General features: G+C 34.6%; 2 protein-coding genes across 12 annotated transcripts; both read right to left on the bottom strand.

Annotated features, from left to right (window-relative positions):
• Positions 1-1,472: 1,472 nt before the first annotated feature.
• Positions 1,473-17,749, bottom strand: LOC100244689 (uncharacterized). Of its 9 annotated transcripts, XM_010656257.3 has the most exons (17): positions 17,458-17,739; positions 16,923-17,008; positions 15,764-16,431; positions 14,207-14,336; positions 13,892-14,093; positions 13,128-13,214; positions 12,976-13,035; positions 12,782-12,868; positions 11,810-11,881; positions 10,392-10,447; positions 7,385-7,470; positions 6,707-6,797; positions 6,432-6,589; positions 6,194-6,285; positions 3,334-3,414; positions 2,922-2,995; positions 1,473-1,946 (listed from the first exon to the last, which is right to left on the bottom strand). In XM_010656257.3, exons 3-17 carry the CDS (start codon positions 16,317-16,319, stop codon positions 1,871-1,873), a joined length of 1,908 nt encoding a protein of 635 aa, XP_010654559.1. In that variant the 5' UTR covers positions 16,320-16,431; positions 16,923-17,008; positions 17,458-17,739; the 3' UTR covers positions 1,473-1,870. The 9 variants fall into 9 exon arrangements, with proteins under 9 accessions (XP_010654559.1, XP_002281123.1, XP_059595441.1 ...); XM_002281087.5 differs by lacking the exon at positions 16,923-17,008 and having other exon boundaries at positions 17,458-17,749; XM_059739458.1 differs by having other exon boundaries at positions 15,764-16,743; positions 16,923-17,739.
• Positions 17,750-18,896: 1,147 nt separating this feature from the next.
• Positions 18,897-23,671, bottom strand: LOC100249819 (small ribosomal subunit protein uS8my). Of its 3 annotated transcripts, XM_059739455.1 has the most exons (5): positions 23,570-23,619; positions 21,864-22,037; positions 21,597-21,759; positions 20,955-21,115; positions 18,897-19,288 (listed from the first exon to the last, which is right to left on the bottom strand). In XM_059739455.1, the coding sequence occupies exons 3-5, from the start codon at positions 21,724-21,726 to the stop codon at positions 19,190-19,192; spliced, it is 390 nt and encodes a 129-aa protein (XP_059595438.1). In that variant the 5' UTR covers positions 21,727-21,759; positions 21,864-22,037; positions 23,570-23,619; the 3' UTR covers positions 18,897-19,189. The 3 variants fall into 3 exon arrangements, with proteins under 3 accessions (XP_059595438.1, XP_010654556.1, XP_019077501.1); XM_010656254.3 differs by lacking the exon at positions 21,864-22,037 and having other exon boundaries at positions 23,570-23,671; XM_019221956.2 differs by lacking the exons at positions 21,864-22,037; positions 23,570-23,619 and adding an exon at positions 23,406-23,511.
• Positions 23,672-24,598: the final 927 nt, after the last annotated feature.

The following is a 24,598-nucleotide window of genomic DNA, read 5'->3' as shown; positions in this document are numbered from 1 at the left end:
GGTTGGGATCGAGTCAAGTTTCAAACAACTTAAAGTTGTAGATGAAATAAACAACTTAGGGTTGTGGATGTCGGTCAAAAAGGAGAGCACAAACAATGATTTTCTTATAAACAACTCATAATTGTAACTGAAATGATGAATACGAGCAACAATCTGCATTTAAGTAAGTTTCTCATTTCTTTCACTTGTACAAATGATAGTTTTGAAATGGTCTTTCGTCTGTAATATAACTAATAAGTAATAATGATGGTACAAAATAAATATCTCTTTTATTGTGATTAGTCAAGTCTTTGCTTTTCAAATTAAAATCAAAACTCAAATTAGGTATGATACAAATTTTCAAAATAAGGAAAATTTTAATTTGTGGAATTTCAATTTCTTTCTTTTTCATAGAAATACCTACTGATTTAATGAAGTCAAAAGGAATATTATCTGATAATCATATAAAATAATCATTATTTAGAAAAAGAGACATTCTTGCATAAAGACGATTATAATAAGGAAAATGTATATTTTCATCATAAAAAATATGATAGAAGAAAAAATGTCACTAGTGGCTCACAATAATTGTAACAATTATGAGGTTTTTTTTTTTTTTTTTCAATTCTTCTATAAAAATTGTTAGAGGTAGTAAACTTAAAAGAGATATATGAAGTTGGGATTGTTAACTCCATTTCCATTATGGATAGGTTTAGAGCAAAGCGAAAATATATGAAATAGGTTAATGAAGAGAAGCACACCTTTTGGTTAATGTATTTTTGGTAAGCTCTTTTTAAAAAAACATTCCAAGATTTCTATTTCAAGTTGTAGGTCAACTAAAAAAGTATATCTTTCTCTAACCTAAATATGGTTGTCACAATGAGCATAAACTATTGATTCAAAGTACAATGAGCATAGTGTAGGAGTTCAGTGATACATATAAAAATACATGGATGTAATAATCTTGTAGATGGGTTACTCAAATAATGACTCTTAGAATAGACCTGTAAGGTACGGGAACTAATGAAATTAAAAGATTTGACTTATCCTCATTGGACACTAATTGTTTTTCAGATAGCAAGGTCAAAACGTAATCCAATATATCCTATACTTGCAAGTCCCTTTATGTGCTTGTGTGCCCATAAGACTTGGGATGTCTCTAGGACTATTTTTCCCATACAAAGCCTTTTAGGTTTGTGTTCCTGGTAGCCCTTTTGCATTGCAGATCGTCTGAGCTGCATTAGAGTCAAAAATAGGTTGTTCTCAGTATGTGATTCTAAGTTGAGAGTTCATGGGGGTTTTGGTCTGAAATCTCATGGGAGAAGTAGGTGGTCTAAGATATGCTGTATAATTTGCAGTGACAATGATTCTAGAAAGTGTTTCTAGTCTTTCTAACACTTGAAACCCACTCTAAAGCATATCAGGAGTGAACCAGAATCCAAAATGCTTTAACCAGCAAATAAGAACTTCCATTTTCTTCATAGAGAAACTGATTCACAAAAGAATAAAATTTTATTTCCAAACCCATGATCCAGCTTTTTCACAAGGTTGTAATAAGCATCTGGACATCTCAAATGGGTTGCTAATATTTCATACATCCTAAAGGCACAGGGGCCTTCCTATTCCACTACATTAACATCTTCATAGTTATATCTTTCCAATCAATCCTCATGGATTATCCTATTTCAAGCCTTAGCTATAACATTACATATGTTACATGAAGTTATCTCCGGTCATATTCCAATACTTGGTCGTATCTGCTTATGGCATCTTTAATACCCACATGACAGTACACCAGGATTAGCAGCTGCCGATGGGTGAATGGCTCCAGGTGTTTAATCTGGAAAGTCATGAGGAGCATGCAAATGACCTCCTCCTCAATATCCATATCCTATACACATCCCTGATCGGTCATTCCTTGAGCGATAGTCAGAAAAGCAGAGATGGCTGCTCCATGCACCAAAGCCCTGTTGCACAAGTGAAGGGAGATTACGGGAAAATTAGATCTTCAGACGCAAATGCTAACAGAGAATAATATATTGTACTTATTCTTACCTACCTTAATATATTATATTGCATCAAAAAGTAAAATACTGGAAACATGAAACAAAGTTTCTAAATTTCTTGAGGAGAAAAAAAACAAGCAATGTACTTCATGTATGCTATCCCAGCAAGCCATCTTTTACTGCTTACCAGAATAAATGACAAATTATCGGATCTTGCCTTATGGAACTGGTTATGATTCAGAAAATAGAAAATGCAACCATAGTTGCAAAATCTGCACCAGGGGAGAAATAAATGGTACTAGAATTCATATTTAACTGTTCTAAAGTGTTGACAAGGAAGGACACTTTCAAGGTGAAAGGTCAGGAGATATCATTTGTAAGCTACAGCCTATTTCAGCAAAACTACAGAAAGCTTAAAAAGACCCTGCACACTGGAATGTTTTCTTGAACCTTTCAGACCAGATGTGTTTTTCCCAAAAGTCCACCCAAATCTTAAAACTCTCCACTATATATATATATATATATATATATATATATGTATACATATATAACTGCACCCTTCAAACTAAACCCCCTGGAGCTTTGTCCCTTCCCATCTCCTCAACAATCATTGCAAGAACATCTAAATGGAAAGGCCCCCCATGACCAATCACATAATCCTTTCCCCATCGGCATAAACATCCATAAGTGAAGCATTTTTATGTCTATCCATAGAGAAGTTTAAGCAGATAACTTAGGTCAGAAATGCGACTAAATTAAACATGATAACATTTTCAACAACATATCCCCTGTTTCTATAAAACCATTAACAGTCCCTTTAGAATGGCTCCCATACTTGTGGGATATCCCTGAAAGCAAACAGGAATTACATGAATGTAACAATTATGAGCAGATAAGCATATGGACCATTGTTGCTTTAATGCTTTTAGCACTTACTCAGGACTCTCTTTTTGATAACCAAAATCAGCTGCTGCTTTGAGAGCTCTCTGGTACGTCTGCTTCATAGCTTCCTGCAAGAAATGGAATAAGTGAAAGTGGATAAATAATAATGTCATCATGATGAAGTAAAAACAGGTGCATGTGAGTAAATTGTAGGAATATATAAGATATTTCCTAAGTTATAGTTCATTAGTTTTAGATGCATTTCAGTGTTGGAATTTATTCACTTTGTATTCTATGAAGTGAATAGTACAAATGAACTTAGTAGGTCTTTTTTCTCAAATCCAACCTACTACAAAAGGAAATTGCCACCTTGCAGTTATAAGAAACTCCAGAAGCTATTCACAGTAAAATAACTCATGCCCAATAAGGATGAATATAATACATATATATATATATAGGGCTTCACCTGTAATTTAGATTCAAAGTCCTCAGGGGACCAGTGCATCAAATTACACTCATGGTTTAGTTCAAGTTCTCCAGCAGCAACCTGCAAACAAATAGGTAACAGATTTAGCATATGATAATAGGTGAAAAGCTAACCAAGAGACACATCAATATAGAATAATAAAAACAACAAATATAAAAAATTTTACGTATCCCTCCACCTTTTTGAAACTCATTTGACAAGTATTACAACAATCACAAAAGAGTGAATCAATGATCATTAACTCTGGTAGTGAAAATCAGAAAAGGTAAAAGGTAAATTCAGTTGAAATTGGATCTCAAATCACAAACTACAGATTCTTCAAAATGTCCCATTATAATATAAACAATGCAAGAAGGAAAATATATACATAGGCAAACAATGCAAAAATAAATAAATAAAAATATGTGGGCAATAAATTATCCAAAAATGTAATCAAATTCTCATGCAGCACCTTATTTCGCTCAGTTCACTACCAGCATCACTATCAATTCCATAGGTTTAGATCTCATTTCAAAAGTCTAGATATTAATAAACTTAATTTTTTGTTCCTAAAAAGATATTATATATAAAGAAAAAAGGAAAATATGTCAAATACGTAGCTCCTGAACTTGTGACTATTGAGGGCCTCAGAAACACGAAAACAGAAACAGAAAAGAAAATCTTCTTCACTCCACCTAGTCAAACTAATAGCTTGCTAAAGATCTACTATTTCTTAAATAGAAACAACAAAAAGTCAAAATAAGGCCGTTAAGATGGATTTGTGGCAAATACAAGACAATAATGTGTTCAAGAGAAGTTAAAGGGTATGGCAAAGAGCAAAAGTGATCTAAGATGGAATTATGTGCAACAAAGGCCAACTTTCTTTGATTATATGCTGCTTGTTTTACACTTCTAGTAAGAAAAAGGTTACTTGACCACTACTAGAACTACATCTGGAAGTTACCAAATGTCTGGGCCTGTGTTTAAGGAGCACATTTCCAACAGAAGATCAATTCACTGCAAATGCTAAGATTGCATACCTTACCCCCTTCCTGTGCAATTCCACATCTTTCAAAAAACTATCATTCCATGAATTTTTGGAGTCCTACTTGGGGTGCATATTCATTAAATGCATTAGTTGTCTCTTTATCCTAATGCCAATTTCACCAATATTATCCTGTATCTATTCTCCAAACATTCACAACTTCCTCCTTTGAAGGTTTATCTACAGTTACCTCTATCTCAATCATATTTTCGAGTTTTTCCTCTTTTACTTCTTTCATGAGTAAAACAGTTCTTATTCCCTACTCTCAATCACCTTTTTCCCACCTATCTAGATTCTTCTCTACACTCAGACCTGGTTGTCCAGAACTTCCTTGATTGTAAGAATTCAAAATTTTTCCAGACAGCCTTTATTTATGGAATTTTTTTTTTTCTTCTTTTGGATGGGCAAAGAAATGATATATTAAAAAGCACCAATAAAAAAAAAGGGGGTGCACCCAAACACAGGGGGTATACAGGAGGAGCCACCTAGACAAAACAAAGTGGCAGCAAAGACAAAAACAACTAAAGACCACCATCCACAGTTCAAATTATCAATAAAATCCAACAGAGAAGCACAATCCCTCCCCAGTAGGGTTCTAGACCATTCCATAAGAGACCTGATAAAGGCTTCTTTCAGCTTATGGTCGTTGAGCTCTTCCCAATCAAAGATCCTTCTGTTTCTTTCCCACCACACAAACCAAAACAAACAAGAAGGAGCCATACTCACACCCTCCTCTACCTTTTGTCCATGCCATCCACCTTCAATTCAGAAAGAGCACTTTCACAGAATCTGGAAAAAAAAACCCACTGAAGCCTGAAAATTGCTAACAATATGTCCTACATCCTTTGGGTTCTGTCCCAATGGATAAGAATGTAGTTTGTTGACTTCTCACTAACTTTACCAAGACTGCATCTATTGATTATCGACCATCCTCTCCTCATAAGAACATCAATGATTTGGATCTTCCTCACACAGCCTCCCAAGCAATAAATAAATAAATAAATTCTCCAAAGGGCACAAGCACCCCAAATTTCTTTGGCAAGGAACAACGCTTGATTCTCATCAGGTAAAGAGTTATAGCAAGATTTCAACTGGAAAGTCCTTTCTATGCCTTCCTCCAAAGTAAGCTACACTACACTCCCCTGATTCTAGCAATCACCTTGTGGATGAGCTCCATATTGCATCAAAACTCCCAACTCCCAGTTTTGAAACTGTCATATAAACATAAGGGCCCAAGAGCCTTCTTCCTCCCTTGCCACCCATAAGTTGGCTACTGCAGCATCCCTATTAGAGGCAAGCTTAAACAGTTAAGGGAATGCCTCTTTCAGAGAACACTCACCTACCCATCTATCCAACCAAAATTCAATTCTGAGGCCATTCCTAACCAGAATAGAACACCTAAAGCTGCATTCCTCTCATCCTTTAATAATTGCTTTCCATAAACCTGTACCAAAAGCTGCTCTCACCTCTAGAGTGCAGACCCAACCCCAACCCAATCCCCCCCTCCCCCCACCTCTACATATTCGCATTGGATTTATCTTCTTCCACAGGTTGGTACACTCAAAGGCATATCTCCACAGCCATTTGCCTAACAAGGCTTTATTAAGAACATCCAACTTTCTGATTCCCAATCCTCCATTATTTATGTGATAATGTCCTTCACTTGTTTTCAACTTCAATTAAAACAAAATCACAGCAAACGATGATTGAAAGATGTTATGCAGATTGCAGATTACATTCCATCATGCCATTCTTTTATAGAAACTGAAAGGAATATATAATGAAGGGGTGGGAGAAAATGAACAGTGTGCATACCCCTCCAGCACCAGCAGCCATTGCTGGAGCAATGAGAACATTCGCTTTTCTCAAAACATCAACTGCTTCAGGGGTACAGGGCATGTTTGAACCTAAGAGAAAAATGGTGATATAAGTTCTAGCACCAACAATAATAATGTTGATAATGATAATAATAATATTGCTGATGATAATGATAATAATGACAACAGCAATGATCAGACGGAAGAACAAGAAGATAAACACTGAACTTTACTACCTTCTATTAGTATCCGGCAACCTGAATTTACCAAATTTATGGCATCAGATTGGTCGATTTCATTCTGAGAAGCACAAGGAAATGCAACATCACACCTTTCACTCCAAGGTTTTGCTTCATCATAGTACTTAGATCGAGCATAAGTTTTTGAATAGTCTCTGCAGATGCCACATATATGAAGAAGAAAAAGTTGAAGTTATCAAATGCTGTGAAGTAGTTCTGATAAAAGAAATGTTGTGAAGAAGTAGAAAATATAACTGATAGGGAACACTAACCTCAAACTTCTTTGTTGACTTTTGATCTCTCTCAAAAATGATATTTTCATGTAATCAAATCCATCCTCATCCACCAAATAACCCTTTGAATCTGTACAATATTTGTTGGCAAAGGCATGTGATTTATACGAACTGCATATACAATGGTACCTAGTCATAGTAGTGATTAACCACATTGTGTAAATCCTAAAATCCCTACAAATCAACTAATGATGAAACCCAAAAACAGATAAAAGAAAATAAGATAAAATTTTAGAAGGAAAAGCAACAGACCATGTTTCCATGTCTTTTAACTTGTCAACAAGACATTACGAGAGATGACACAAAACCTTGCAAGGTTGAATCAAAACTAGCTCACAACTCAAGTTACATAAACCAAAATAGACAGCAAAACACAAATTTCACATCCTTGCAACTTAAACTGGACCATGCATGTAAATCCTTTTTTTATTTTTATTTTTATTTATAAAAGATAGTTTTCAAATTTTCCACATCCTAAACTGACCATATACCAGCCACTTCATCACCAGTTCCAAATAGGTTTGTATTGGAAAATTTATGAACTACAATATAATCACTAGGCTTCTTAGATAAATGCAACTAGAACTTCTATTACCAAGCAGTCTAAGTGAATTTATTAGTTCTAAGAATAGTTCATGTAGGCATTAGAAAATTTACCTGATACCGTGATAGGAAGAGCACCATATGCAAGAAGCTTCTCTGTAACATGCAATGCAATCTTTCCAGAACCACTTACCACGCATCTGAAGAAGTTAAGAAACAAATAATTTAAACCAACTATTTGCAGAACCTTCAGTATTACATAAATTTATACAATCAATAAAAAGCTCTTTTTGTGAGTAAATTAACCAGCTAATAAGTTTAATAACACCTGCATCCCCTTAGGATTCCAAAATATTCCACATAAATTCCCACATTTCTAAAAGAGTTAGACTAGCCTCCACTGAGGATTCTGTTTCCTTTTTTTTCTTTTTTTTATTCCAGGCAAAAATAATTCATTAAAAGGCATCAAGAGGGTGTGACCCATCACACAGGTGTAGTGTACCGAAAGGCCCAGGAAGGGAAAATGCAGGAGCATGAAAAATAAAAGGAAATAAAGAAAGAAAAAATGAAAAACCTCTTTCTCTAGTTTTCTTCTGATTAAAGCGCTTTTAATCTTTAGTGTTTTCATTAGAAACTCTGATTCTCTAGATTTTTAAAAAGAATTTCAAAAATTTGTAAAACACTTAATTTATGTAAGAAACACTTCTAAGCATTAGAAAGCACTTTTACCCTCTCAAAATCATTCCCTAACAAACTCTTAACCCTCTCTCAACTTTCCATCAATGAGGTCTATGAAATCTAATCATTTTTAGATCTATTTGACTCCTATGTCCTTCAACAATAAAATCTCATCGCTCTGACACCATGTTTTCTTCTCTATTTAACAAATCCTGTAGAATTTTCAGCCCATTCAGTTCCTTAGGCTCCTAAAAGAGTCATGCCATGTCAGCATGAAGAAATATTATGGGAAACAACCTAAGAAAGTGCATAGGCTTGGATCATGTACATGCAATCAGCATACTAAATAGGGCCCATCAAATAGGGGGACCGTATCCTTCCCATTATGTTGATGTGTTATGCCAACCTCAGTACACCTATCACCCCCACCTTTTATATATTTTTTTTTGATAGGTAAGAAAAGATCTATTAAAAAGAGGTGCCAAAAGAATGACTCAAGGTATACAATACCTATACACCCACCGCCAAACCGGCCAAAAAAGTACAAATAAACAAGCACCCAGCTAGGTCAAAAAACAACCTTAGCTAGAGCCCAACCAAGCAATCAAATTGACTAGAGTTAGAGGGCGATCAATTATAAACAACTTGGCCTCTGACTGAAGGGAAAAAAAAAAGTATTTGAGTCTCTAGATCGACAGCACATCATCATTGAAGGTCAATCTATTTCTCCCCTTCCAAACCATCCAAAATATGTAAAAAAGAGTTGCTCTCCACACCTTGCGCTTTTTGCCCACAAATGAACCATGCGTTAAGGAGAGTCTCTCTAACTGAGGAAGGCAGCACCCATGACACCCCAAACAAAGTAAAGAGCAAATCCCATAAGACCCTTGTTTTTGCACAATGAAGAAGAAGATGGTTTATAGCCTCTTCCTTCTCATGACACAAAAAGCATCTATTTTCCAAGGCCCACCCTCTTTTTGGAATTAAATCCAAGGTTAAAGCTTTGCCCCACGTAGCCTCCCAAGCAAAAAAGCTAATCTTGGGCTGCACCCACACATTCCAAATGCAACTTGAAGGAAAAAGAGAAGGGTTGCCCAGATCTAGAGCATAGTAGAGGGATTTGACCGAGAACTTTCCACTCTTTGTTTCAGTCCAAAACACCATGTCTTCCACATCTCCACGCACTCTCTTCCCATGTAGCCGTTCCAAGAATTTTTCCACCTCCTCCACCTCCCAATCATTAAAGGCCCTTGAAAAACAAGGGTTTCATCCCCCCCAACCTCCCTCAGCCAAGGGGTCCCAAATATCCACCACCCACCCACCTTTTATACAAATCAAATGATCATTAAGCCACCATCTAGGCCAGGAATTCCCCCACTCCCTTATGAAAACCACCCAAATCACATAACCTCCATTTTGCTAACATCTCACTCCCATTTTATACACCATCATCCATCAATCAAGATTTTCGACAACAATCACCAATTTCATCAAACCCCAAAACCAACTTCCACAACCATTGAAACTCACCACCCCATTATCAACTCCATTGAATCCTACCTCCACAACCACATAACCATATCCACACCACAAAAAGGCAGAAACAAAATTTGGACATTAGTCAATTAACTTGAATAGACGCAAAGACTGAATGGATTTCTCCATCTAATCTCCCTCGACTCTATATCTCAACCTGAACACTTGCAAATGGTAACTCAATCATATCAAACAATAAATAAATGATCTTCCCACATAGCTTCTACTATGATGATGGGTTCCTTTTTCCCTTTATGGCACAACTTACTCTCTACTCCAGGTAGACTCTCCTGGGCAGCCAACCTTGCAGAAAGTCACTTATGCAGGTACCCCTCCCTCCATTTTTTTAAAACATATCGTACTCCACCCTAGACAACCCTCTCTGTGATCCAAACCAGAGACATGGAATGTACTCTAATAACAAATAGCCCCATGAATCATCGAGTGTGTCAAATTAAGCCCTATAACTTTTTGAAACTTGTAACATATCAAGATTAAGTCCAACTGACAATCACGAGAGTAAAAAAAACAGCCACGATTCTTAAAGGGGTCCACAACCGAGGGGGTAGGAAGTCGACTCCAGCAACTGTCCTTCAATGCTAGGGAAGTAGATAGTCACTAATGCCAGGATGGACATATCAACATTCTCCACTCCCATTCACCCAAAACAAACAAGAGAGGAAATTAATGTAATTACAAAATCTTAAGACATGGAAACAGAGAATTGAAAGGAATCATGTATGAAACAGAAGGCTTATTAAACCTTCTAAATGCTTTCAAAACAGTAATGAGAGAACACTTCTCATCATCAACATTATAATTTGTAAATTATTCCTCTTGTTGTGGCATTGACTTAAAGAACCTTTGTAAACTCTGTTTAATAAGCTTTCAAAGTTAAGTAAGGAACCTTAATCCCTTGAGTTCTTTATTCATGTCCGCAAGCATAAGTTGGGCGAAAAAAACCTGCAAAGGCATGGGATTTGTGAAATTCCAATTTGTTCAACAAAAAACACAAATGAAGAAATGATGACATAAAGAGTAAATCTGGTATGAAAAAAGACTAGAAATCTTTCACACACACAGACAAAGTCAAGAAGAAATATTTTGGTTAAAAGACTTTCAATACTTATAAAATTGGAAGAAAAAACCCCCTCATTATTCTTTGAAAAAATGACCTACTTTGGACATTATATCCTTTTTATTTCCTCAAAAATGACATTTCCCTCTCATTTCTGAAGCCATTTCTCTCCACGCTCTCTTCCTTCTTATTGTGAATTGTCTAGGAAAATCCATAACAAAGATCAACCAATGAAAATCAGCCAAAACTTTCTCATCTTTCTTTCTTCTTTAAGATTGTTCATTTTTTTCTTTAAATTTTTGGCTAGGGGTTCTGTAGTGAATTTTTTTGTTGGGATTTCTGAAGTTATCGTGTTGAGATTTTCTACGGTTGATTTTTGTCGGGGTTTTTTGTTGTTGTTTTCTATTGTGATTTTTCATAAATGTTTTTTGTTGGGATTTTTGGTAGTGAGATTTTGGGTAGGGTTTTTTACGGTTGTTTTTAGATGGGTTTTTGTCATTATTTTTTGTATATGTTTTCTGATGGGATTTGGGTTGAGATATTTCTATGGTGGGATTTTTGTGGTTATTCTTGCAGGTTTTTTTTTTTTTTTTTTCTTTTTGTGGGGGGGGTGGTTTGTAGTTTCATTTAAACTTCAAAAATGTGAAGATGATCGCGGAGTCATGCAATCTAACATTTAAGTTCAAATGAACATTTTAATTAAGAATGTAATCTTAGTTAAGTTTTTTGTAGACTAAACGAAAACTTAACTGAGGTTAAGTTCTTTTTAATTAAAACTTAATAACAATATAGTTTAGGTCTTTATAATCAAGTTATTTGTAGTTGAAATGAAAACTTAACCCTAGTCAAATTAGTTGTAAATGAAACTTAATCATGGTATAGTTCAAGTTCCCATTATAATTGAGAACTTAACCCAAGTTAAGTTTTTTGTAAACCAAACTTAACTCCAATGCAATTCAAGTAATTAATTTAGATAAACATTTGGAATGAAAATGAGAATGAGTTGTTTGAGAGATAAAATAGTTATGGAAGTTTAAAAAAAATAAATTAAATAGATAAATGTGTTATAGAATGAAAGGAATAGAATGAATAAAATAAGTGAGAAGTTGATGTTTCAGGAGGCAAATAAAAGAGGGGTAAAAATGTCTAAACTAGGTCATTTCCCAACAAAATCAAAGTGGGAAGTCATTTTTACGATTTCATAGTTATTTTGGCCTATGTATCCAAATAACCCAAATATTAATTACCAGTCCATAGCCAGTAGCTTCAGTTCGGAGGCTAGAGCCAGACCAAAATATCCTTGGCCCTGTAAAACTTCCCTGCATAAGTAACGCATAAATATGAAACCACATAGGTAGATCACTCAATTTTATTTCCATCACATCAGCAGTAAGTTGAATGTTATGAATGCATTAGATCTTAGCAAGCACAAAATATACTTACATTAGAACTCAAAGAAAAACTTTAAATATAAAAGATGAGTTCATGACAGATTCCATGGTCAAGAAGCCAGACAGAAACCATGTCAACCGAATTTCACCAGCCAGCCCAGATAAATTACAGCACAGTAGTGAAATCAAAGGGATAAATTTCCATATTTCACCAGCCATCACATATAAAACCTTATTTTGAACAATAATATGCTGCAGCACATTATTTTTCTAATTGGACAAGTAGAACAGAAATTTTTATTCTTGATGTCAAATACACCATTTCATCCACCACAAACAAAGCCACTAAGGTATATTATCCTATACTAGTGCATAAGATTCAGGTGCAGGTCAGTCAAGATTAGTTTTTGCTTTTTACTTCAACCATAATTTCTTGTTGCAGTAAAGTTAATGCAAATATATAAGATAGGTAGATAGATGGATAGATATAGAGAGAGAGGGATGAAACAGTTGAAAGATTCATCTATACTAAGAATTTAAAAAGATTACACTGTAAATGGGGGTGAATAAAAGCATTGCTCCACAGCAACAGCAAGAGGAAGAAGATGAAGGACACCATCGAAATGCAACAATATCATATTATAATAGGTAAGAATATTACATAAAAGAAGAGCATTTGCAGCAACAGAACTTCATCATATCATGTGCTATTTCAAGCTTTCAATATCTCCTGAGTAAGGATATTTTAAGCATAAATATATAAATAAACAGAAGTAATGGACAAAAGTTCAGTGAATGGCACAGCTAGTTTCAAGTTTCTTAAAGTACCTGAAAATGACCTGCTAGGCGTCTATATTGTCCAAAGAGATAACCCATTTCTCGAGGACCAACACCCATCTCCTCTGAAGGAAGATCCTACAACAATAAACCACACAATGCGGAACTGGACATCTAAAAGATTTGAAACTTAAATCCATTAGGAAACTGAAACAATTGGACCAATGATATTTTGTTTTGTATACCTGGTCTGGTCCCAAATAACGATATAGCTCATTCATAAAACTCTGGCAAAAGCGCATGATCTGCAAATGCAGGTTTGGTAAACAGTAATGATAAAACCCTGAATGTCTAAGAAATTCCAAATTTAGAATAATAGATAAGTCAGAATTAATACCTCGTTATCACTTTTTCCTTTCGGATCAAAATCACTTCCACCTGCTGCCCCTCCTAGTTTGTATGGTGACAAGGCATTCTTTAGAGTCTGCATGATTGAAGAGCTCAGGATATCACAATAGAAGTCTCTTCCTATCTAAAAGACTAAGGTCCTGTCTGGATTAGTTTTTGACAAGCCAAAAGTTCTGTTTTAAGCTTAATAAGAGCTTATGGATGTGTCTGAGTAATTTTATGGAAGTTGGGATAATGTTGCTTCCTATAGAATCCCTTTTTAGCTTATGCAAGAAGCTCTTTCATGGTCAATGAAACTTTTATCATATTAAGATTCATCCTTCAAAATTATGGTTTTGGCTTCATCCTTAGCTTCTAGCTAAATCCAAATGTTATCTCAAATAAAGCCTAAATCTACAAGGATTTGAGAAAAAGTGAAAAAGTAATCAGCTGAATTTTTTCATAAGATTTGAATATTTAATTGTGTGTTTTAGCAGCATTTAAAATTGGTCTACTTTGTTTTTCACTAACGTTAGGGAAAAAGCTATTAAGAGAGCACTTTACTATGAGCTCCTGTATAATGCATACTTCATGGCAAGGATTTCATACCAATCGTTTAGGGGTATTTCCAACAAAAATAAGATTTCTAACCCTCATATACAAATCAACCTGAAGGGGGAAGGTGAAACCAAACAACTATCTAAGATGAAGTTGAAAGCTGAACTACAGCCGGAAAGTGGAAGAATAATGAAACACCATGGATGAAAAGGGTACCTGTTCAAAACCGAGAAACTTGGCAATACTTAAGTTCATTGATGAATGAAAACGAATACCACCCCTACAAGGACCCAATGTCTGGTTAAATTGAACGCGGAAACCTCGATTGACATGTGTCTCACCCCTGTCATCAACCCATGGAACTCGGAAAAGAATCATGCGCTCAGGTTCTAACAAACGCTCCATGATGTTGACATAACTGAAACATAATACAGCCACCTCAAAAAATTTACAATGAAGTTCACTTAAGACACTTTTTGCTTTGGATATTAAAATGCTGATAAAATATAGCTCATCCTTCAGGCAACTCACTGAGAATTTTTCGCAATCACTCTTTCTAAAGCATGAACTGCTTCTTGCACTGACTGTATGAACTCGACCTCATGAGGATCCCTTTTTAATGCAGCTTCAACAATTGATCCAGCTGTTTTTGACATAAGAGCTTCATTTTGACAGAACCAACACATCAGTAAAGGGAAAAGGAATTAGAAAGAAACATGCAATTCATCCCACCATTTAACTAAAAGGTAGGTATAACACGTGCATGAAGCATTAAAATTGATTAGGAAACCCTTGAAGATTATATTGCATCTGAATTCTGGTAAAATAAAACAAAAAAGGATAAAAAAAACTATAAGATATTCACTCCCGTCATATCTTTTTGAATACTGTTGAATCCATTACTAAAGAGCGATTAATTCCAAGAAGAGTTTGTAATTTTCATTAGAATCAGTGCAGTAAAATAAAAGATCATCAACAAGACAAGAAAGTATCGTGATTTTTTTGTTTTCTGATTGTCCATGTATACTTATCATGCGAGTTTTGCCCCTATTATTAGGGGCCTATTTAACTTAAACTCTTATTTGCTTATAAGAAAAAGATTACAAAGGGTGCATCAAACTTATTCTCTCAATTACACCATCTAACATTTTGAGTTTTATGTGCAAAGCAATTCTGACAACAAGAATTGAATTCAAGATGAGTAAGAGGATGCAATAGACTTCCCGTTGTGTTCAGCTGTATGGGTCCATGTAAAGGATTCCATTCACTTGTCTTGATCTAAATTTGTACATTGTAGAAGGATGTCTTGTCCTTTTTTTTTTTAATTAATAGAAAAGATCTATTGGGTTTCTAATCCAAGAAAAAAAAAAAAAAGGTAGGGGGGTGGTGGGGTGGGGTGTTGGTGGGGGTCAACAATGAGGTTTGAACCATAAACCCTATCCAATCATCAAGAGAAAAAGGGTTTGGTCCTATATTTCAAGTTTCAAATTAGCCATTAATTTATAACTGTCATACAATTCCAAAAACAAATTCAACCTTGAAGAAGCATAAGAAATCTGTTGAACTGCCAATTTTCCTAAAAGCTTAAGTTTGTAGGATTTTGATCCAAAAATGTATATCATGCATTCTAACACTTTCCCTCTCACATGTAGTCTCCATTTTTGGGCTTACACAAGGGCTTAATAAATTGGGTAAATACACATGCAGTGAGCACTTACATGTGGGCATAATAAATTGGATAAATAAACATGTGGTGAGAAGGTTCGATCACATGACCTCCTACAAAACGAGACTTTGATACCATATTGAACTACCAATTTTTCTATAAGTTTAAGCTTGTAGGATTTGGATCTACAATGTACATCATGCACTCTAACAAATTCAAGGTTATATGCCATTCTTAATTTTCTAGATTTTTTTGGGTTCATCCAAGCACTATAAAACTTAAATAGAGTAAGTAGCTAATAATTTTACATTCTTTAAAGACAAATGATAATTAAAATTTCTAGGGGAAGTCCAACTAAGTAGATGATAATTAAAATTTCTACAGGAAGTCCAACTAATATATAACAGAATTGAATAACTAACCTTTTACATATATAGGCTTGTCAACAATGATCTTATCCTTGGATGCCATTTGGAGCCGAAGAGCCTCTTTGTGAAGCAAACTATTATTGTGTTCTTCTAGTGCACTCATTTGCATATTCCTACTGCCCTCATTTCCATATGGGTTTCTTCTATGCTTCCTACCATACTCTCGGCAAACAGAGCAAAATATCCTCGCTGTCCCTTCTTTCACATCAACATATGCCCACTTGTATGTATCAGCCCATTCCTCTCTCCATCTTTTCACCACCTTCTTCTTCCTTTTCACTGGTTGCATCTTCGACGCATCCTGGTCTTCACTTGAGAGTTGAGATACCATTACAACCTGCTTGCTCTCATCATGCTCTTCAGCAGAAGGTTCCCGTGGAGGGCCACCAATGAGAGGAGTATTTGCAAATGATGGATCATCATCCCCAGGCCCAATTTCCAAATCAATCTCTTCTCCAAGCTCCCTAACCACCAAGTGATGCCTTTGCTGGATCAAGTTCATGTCATCCATGGTGGAATTCATCCCCAATCCACCGACCGGTAGCAACATTCAGCATGACAATCTTAACCACACCCCAAAATTATCCACTCTGTTGGCACAAACGCACCACAACTTACTCGGATTAAATAATCGAATCGACCATGAAACATTAAACCTCCACCTTGGTTTGAGAAAATATGGGAAAAGAAAACAAATTAAAATTTTGAATCTTTATTTTTCCATTAATTGGGAACTCAGCTAAACACAAACAAAAAATTCAAGATTTTAATTTCTTCTGTTTCATACATCCTCTCTGCATCCAAATAGAGATTAATTAAACAGAAAAGATCACAAATCAAATCCACCCTTACAACACACTATAGCCTCAAACTAATCTAGAATACATAATTCTGACACAAAATTCAACTTATAGCTTGGAAACAGGAGACAGTATAAATTGTTCACTGAGCCTTGAATTCCATTTATAATGCTCCTGTTAGAACTGAAAAACAATTAGTAAACTTATCAATGATTCCCAGTATCAATACTCTCAAAACCCCAAATAAAACTGCCAAGTAACTTTTTTGTACAGACACGAAATATCCACTATCCTACACGTCATAAAAACACAAATAATCACAGTTTACAGAACAATAAACAATGAAATTTTACCTCAACCCATCAAAGAACCCTCTAACTCAACGTTCCTCTCCCAAATGATTTCCCCTTCCATTTGCTTTTCCAACATACTTTACTGACTTTGGGAAAGGAAACGGAAAAATGAAAATTGCTTTAATTTTTGCTCTTAAGGCCACGAAAAGTACTTCCAATTACCCGCTAAACATTACCCCTTCAACCCATATCAGAAAATTCCATCACAAAATAATCAAAAATAATAATAATACCAAAACCCCAGAAGTGAAACTTGTAGCTAAAATCAAAGAAATCTCAAGCCTGATTACCAAGAAAAATTTTAAAAATACTTCAAAAATGTTCCTATTTGGTTGCAGAGAAAAGAAACCCAAACTCAAAATCTCAGAATTCCAATTGCTTCAAACCAACCAGTCCCCACCACAAGTATTCAACTCAGCCGAAACGGCTTTCCCAAAACCTCTCTCCTCTTCCCCCTTTCCTCGAGTTTCCCAGCAACCAAACAGACCCCGATCAACAAACCAAAGCCGACATCAGAGTAAGATCAAAGGAGTACCTTACGGGAATCGCACGGGGAGAAAAAGAGAGTAGAGCTCGAAGTTGAAATCTAGTGTATGGACATGTCGGATTGGTAAGGCTTTCAAGAAGAGAGAGGAAGAGAGCGTTCTGGTGAGATCGGGTTCATGAAGGACGATGATGGTCCTCCTCCGTGATTCGATTTCTGCTGTGCTTATATTTGATCATGAATGGAATTGAAGATCAAATTAAAAAAGAAGGAAAAAAGAGAAGCTTTTTTCTCTCAAAGCCAGCAGCCCAATTGTTCGTGAATTAAAAGAGGGGTAAGGGGTAGTCTGGGCATATTGGGCATATTATGAAGAAATTTCTATGGGCCTGGTCTGACTTGGACTCGCTTCACTGGGCCCATTATTTTAGTCCAAAAACTCCACACGCCTTAGACCTTCGGGATTTTTCTGGGATGCATCCACGGTGTCGTGTCACGTCATCAGCTTTGATCCCACGAAGAAGTAATTTTATGACATTTTCGAAAATAATGGGAAGATGATACATTTTTTTTCCTTTCTTGTATTTTTTGATGGTACGTTTACGGTTTCAAATGTACACCCCAATTTTGTGGAGGGTCCGGCTATGGTTTCGAAAAATGTTTTTTCTAATACAAAATATCATTAATCAAATCATGTCACGTATATAATTTTTTGTCTCATTATTTATACCCCATTCTCGTTATTTGTAACATTATATATTATTCTCATTCATTTACACCATTATTTTTCGGTATTTATACCCCCTTCTTGTTATTTGTAACCTTATATATTGTTCTAATTCATTTACACCATTATTTAATGGTTTAGATTTCATTTTACATATTTCAACGACTCAAATCTCATATCTGATAGATACCACTTTGGTACCTTAATATTTTTCTTTTGTGGAAGGAAGAGGGCTCCCAAAAAAAGGGAGATGTTATATGCATCAATTGTCATTTAGGTTATATTTGATTCCCGAAAAATACTAAGGAAAGAAAAAAAATATAAAAGAAAATCGAATATAATTAAAACTAACTAAAAAATGATGTATTTTTAAATTATTTAATCTTCATATTAATGAATTAAAATAAATAAAATGAGTTTGAAGTAACAAAAAAAAATAATTTATCAATTTTTAATTTATTTTTTATTTTCCTTCACTTTTTATTTCCTTTGTATTTTATTTCCCTTGCATTTTCCCTCAAATTTTCTAGGAATCAAACATAGTTCAAGTTTTAATTATTTTATTATTATTATTATTTTTTTTTTTTTCATTTTCTTCACTCTGGGTTGTGAGAAATGAGCATTTCACTACCTTTCACATTTGTAACCTACTGACATTGCATGGACTTATAAAATGGTACTCTGCTTTTCTGTGAATGAGTACCAAAACTCCATTGCCAAACAACTGAGCTTTGTGATCCTGTTACACTGAGCCCTGTATAGAACCTTCATCAGAAACACATCTATTATTACCCTTATCTTTTCAAAATTTCCACTGTTTGAGGGAAAAAGTTCTAACTTTTTCCATCAAAATAATATTTTAGTACAAAAGAGAAAGCTGCCAATCGAATTGGAGAGGGTTTTGTAGCCACAGGGGAGTTCAGTCTTTCTGGTTTCTGGGCTTGGGATCAAGAGTGACAGAAAACAGAAAATACCTAAAGGTAGTTCACAAAGGGGAAATTGTGAAAGAAGATAATGATGTAAACCCACTGCAGTTCTAAAGAGTGATCAGACAGATGTTTAATAGAAGTAGCCAAGAACCTGACCACCGACGTTTTGTTGGGCGGCCTCTTCATGATCCAAAACGCCATTAGGAGTTGTAATCACAACATAGCCCCACTGCAACAGGAAACAAGTTAGGAATGTGTCAGTGATTTTTGGGAATTTAGACTCCAGCCAAACCAGAAAGAAAAAAAATGCAGATTTCTTCATTTCACAAGAAAACTGAAGCACTAGCAGGAGTTGGACCAGCAATAGCAGCACTATATAATTCATCATCACCACAAGCACACAGCTAGACATGAGCACCAGAGAAGAGCCCGTGTCATGGTGCATGAGATTTTTCAGTTTTTTTTGACAGGCAAACAAGAGAATATATTAAAAGCACCAAAAGAATTGGTGAGATACACGGGAGGGTTTTCAGTTTTCAAATGTTGAGCCAAATTACATTAGGTCCTGTTCAGCTCAGTGCTTCCTTCCTGCATAATTGTATTGTTTCCCATCATATTAACGATTGAAAACCCAGGTTCTGAGTACATATCATGTGCATGTTCTTTATGTGATTGATCATTCAGAAATTGCTAGCATGGAACCACACATGCATTGTGTGTGTGGACCAAAACCCACACAACAGAAGCTAGTCTTATCATTTGAAGTATAAACTCTTTTTCCATGTCTCAATCACTTATTATTTTCATTAATGAATTGCACATTAAATAATAATTTTGGGCATCTAAACAGGAAAGCTTAATGGGAAAAATCGATGTTAAAAGAAAGCTAGTTTATGGATTGAACAGTTAGACTGGTAGTTCATCATGCAAAGATAAATAATAGAAAGTAAAAATGACAGACAACCTAATACCGTAAATCAAGTATGTTTACATCAAATATGTTTAATCAGAGTTTAATTAATTATGTTTAATTCATTTCTATGCATGTTTTTGGCCTCTTGTACCATGAAGTTTAATTCATTCCCCTCAATGTTGTTCAGCTTGACTAGCATTTGGTTTGCATATCATAAGGGTTTGGACAGTGAGGAGAGGAGATTTGTTTCGGTTTCTATTTGAAGGAGATGAGGAGTTTTATATTGCATATTCTCGTATGGTTCTATGTAGATGTATAAGTCTCATTAGTATACTGGAGAAGGTTCAATCTTCCATTATTTATCAGCTTTTGTAAATCAAGGGAGGATTCCCCATCCTTCTCATGTAATTGCTTTATCCATTTCTATAATTCATTCTTGTTTCTGCTTTTTGTTTAAAGAAAAAAAGGTTAATTTTATTGAGACCCCCCGAGGTTTAGTGTAAATACACTAAGTCACCATTGGTATCAAATTTCATCAATTTGTACCTTATAGACATTTCATATATAAATTTTATTTTTTAAAGAAATATTAAACACACCTATCTAAAATCCTTTGACCTAAAATGTTTCTAAAAACTAAATTATATACACGGAAAAGATTTATAGGAGTACTAATTGACGAAATTTGAAAGCAATGGTCGTTGGGTGCATTTACACCAAACCTCAAGGGGGGTTTCAATGAAATTAACCCAAAAGAAAAGTATGTTTACATCATAGATGTTTTTTTTATAATTCATGTGTCAAACAGGTTGCTCCCAGAACCAAGGGTCTCAAACCCAGAAACCGTCCCCCTTGAAGGACAAGGTTGTTCAAACATCAGGTTTAGTGCAGTCCTATTTTGCAAACAAAAGTAAAACATAATCTTCATGGATCAATAACGAACAATTTCAATACAATGAAAGTAAAAGGAATCAACACAGACCTGACGCGTTGGAAGCTTATTAGCTGTATATTTCTCTATGTCCTTGGCTTTGAGATCCTGCCTATACGTAAGAGCTCGACAATCATTAATCCTGCCTTGCAGTTCAACTGTTATCTTTCCCACTCTGTGTGGATCATATACTTGAAAATCTTTAATGTATCCTGTAAAGCAGTTTGACAAGCCAGTTACAGAAAAAAAAATTGTCTACAGACTTCCAAACACTGCAAAGAAAATAAATTGATTACTACCCATCATATGAAATAAATTGAACCATAAAGAAATATGATTTGAGGAGTAATACAGTCACTTTTTCTTCTTTCCAACTCCTTACAGGCATAAAGATAAAATGTGCCAATGTGTGTGTGTCAAACTCCAACTACTCTCAGGATCCCAATAAAAATGTGAAGTGCTTGAAAAAATATGAAGTTAAAATTCTAATATTAACTATTCCAAATACAACTCTATTTATGGTAGAGTTTATTTTCATTTCCCACAACCAAGAGTACACATAAGATTAAAAACTTTCCATTCTTTCCTCTTCCTCGGTCATATTTTTTAGAAACTCCCATAGCACAACTATTAAGATTCAATTTTTTTTCCAGTTTTCTTAGAATTTAAACAGAAAGTTAAGATTATTTTTACCATGATCTTTCATGATCTTGAGAAAGGATGTCATGACAGTGGAAATGGGCTGCAAGTGAGCTTTAGCCATCCCTCTCCTCTCTGCATTCACCATTGTCCTCAAAGCATCATTCAAAATCCTTCTTCCCATTCTGACCCTTGCAAGTTTGCAAATGAAACAAACCTGCTTCAAAGCAGAGGCCTCAAAATGAAATATTCTACCAAATCAAATTTTAGTTCTAGAAAATTGTCAAGATGATTTCACAACTCAAAAAAGGAGCAACCAACCCAGGGTATGGTGCATGGAGTGTTGAGAGGAAGATCCAAGCATGACACAAAAATTCTTTAAGGGACCTATCTAGAACATATTTGGTGAGTTAACTTTAATTCTGCTGTCCAATTGTCACCACCAGTGACAAAGGCCATGCTATATGACCCATCTAGAGGAGGGCATCAATCCTCCTGCAATAGTATGGCAATAATATAAACCAATTTGATCACGCAGGTATGCCACATAACTTATTCAAATTAAACTCCCTGAATCAACTAAAAACAACCAATGCTCCATTTGGTTGCTAGGGAAAAGGTGGGCAAAGAAGAGAAATCAAGTCTTAAGGTTTCTGTCAATCAAGGAACCTAAAGAACAGAGTCCCCAACTAACATATGCCTAATAACACTAATCGTAGTCAAGTTGAAACTTGGTTCTTCTCTCACTCTCTCTCTCTCTCTCTCTCTCTCTCTCTCTCTCTCTCTCAGCATAAAACACAAAATTCAATACACTACTTTCTTCAATTTTTGCAGATTTTCTCAGCATGCAAACAGAAAATAAGTACAAATAATATGGCATGAACAAACTCTAACAGTGAAACACCATACACAGTACACCTCTGACTAATCTGGAATTTATGATTCTACACAAACCCATTCTGCAACTTCAATAAATGACAAAAATCAAATTTTCCCCAAGCCATGAATCCTACTTATAACACTTCAGTTAAAACTACAAAACCATGATTAAAACATCCTAATACCTCACAGAACCAAATAACCAATATTGAGTTCTCAAAAGCCCCACCCCAATTTGTATACTCATACCCACTTTCATAACCAATTGCACCACTAAGAAAACTTCTTATTTGTATACAAGCAAGTATCCTATTCATCATGAAACACAAACAAATGCAATCTAACCAATGAAGATTTACCTAAACCTGACCAAAAAAAAAACTCCAAATAATTCTCAGCTTCAACATCACTCGCCCAAGTTTAATTGGCTCTCACAACCATGAAAAGGAACATTCGTGTGCTCCTTCTTTTCAGTATTCTTTTCTTATAGTTTCTCCCTCCCTCGCAATTAACATAATTTCATCTCCCAATAAACACCACAGATAACAATATCATCTTCTCGGGTCCATCTAGAGGAGGGCACGAGGGCACAAACCCTCCGACAATGGCATGCCAATGACACAACCAATCAAGTTCAAGGTTCAACACACGGATGGGCTATCATCAATCATCATTGTGAGAAAGCAGCACTTCACAACAATCAAATGTGCCAAAGAGAGGCACACAGAAGGTTCATTGAGTTCCATTTCACAAGATGTTTGTTCCACATTACCCATCTCACCTTCTATCCCAGTCTACTAACATGATAAGATAACAGCAAAAACAATAACACAAGTTAACAAATCTGAATTTTCAACCCTAAAAATCCCAGACCCCTAAAAGGGAAAATAAAATAAAGCCCCCACTGAGAGGAGCCTGGTCCATTCTCTGAAGACAATAAACGAACAAACACAGAACTCAAAATTTCAAATTCGCTTAACAGACCTCTATTTTCTCTGCAAACAAACAGATGGAAATGAAAATGTGACAAAAATCTACAGCTCCCTTGGGACTTTAGACAAAATTTCAAAAAAAAAAATTAAATAAATAAACAAACAAAAATACAATCCACATAAAAATTTATTTTAAAAAAAAATATCCATACGCACCTCGCTGTGATCTTCCTCTTCGTCTCTTCTCTCTATTTTCCATCTGTTAAACCATAAGCCCTAATGGGCTTGTTGTGGGTCTGAAGTGCTGTCCATGGGCCTATCGACTTGGGCCATCGTTAAAGTATAATCCAATATGTTAAAAAAAATTAACTCTCAATTTTTCTAGGAAGTTGGAGAAAAATAAAAGAGAGGAAAAGTTTAACAAAAGAAAATGATAAGAAAATTAAGTTTAAAAAGAAATAAATATGAGAATTAATTGTCTAAAAATAAATCTAAATTGTTGTTTGATATATTTTTTTCTATTTTTAAACAAAATAAGATTATATATAAAAATTCTTTGATTACTTACCTAAATAATAATTTTTAAAAATTGAAGTATTCAAAAAATTATTATTTGAAATTTTAAAAATTTAAGAATAATTTTTAAGACATAAACTAAATTTGTATTACTATAAGTCAAAATATAGCTTATTTTTTTAACTTCTATAATGAATTATTTTTTAAACCATAAAATAATTAAACAAAATTGTTTAAATAGACATAAAAGCTCTTATTGAACTATAAAAAAAAATTGACTTTTTAAAAGTTGTTAAATTTTCAAAGTAATTTAGAGTATGTTTTGGACATCCTAGTTTTTATTTGAAATATCTTATTTAAAATCGTTTTGAAATAATCACATATCAAATGTTTATCTAATAAACCACTAAAAGTGATTCAGTTTTTTAGAAGTGCTTTTTAAATTCTATCAATTTTTTATTTAAAAGATCTTAATATTTAAAATGATTAAGAATCTGTTTGACAATGATTTTAAAAAGTGTTTATACTCATTCAAACACTTTGAAAAATAAAAACTTCAAACATTAGAAAAGTTTATTAAAATCACTATCAAACGGGTTCGTGTAAGAAAGATAACAAAATTTGACTCCCATAGAAAAATAAATAAATAAATAAATAAAAATAAAAAATAGAAATCCAAAATCACTAAAGTTTGGAGTTTTGAGTTTTATTGAATGAAAAAATAAAGAA

This window comes from Vitis vinifera, chromosome 9 (assembly GCF_030704535.1).
Source record: "Vitis vinifera cultivar Pinot Noir 40024 chromosome 9, ASM3070453v1".
NCBI lineage: Eukaryota > Viridiplantae > Streptophyta > Magnoliopsida > Vitales > Vitaceae > Vitis > Vitis vinifera.
This window is presented reverse-complemented; position numbering and strand designations above follow the sequence as displayed.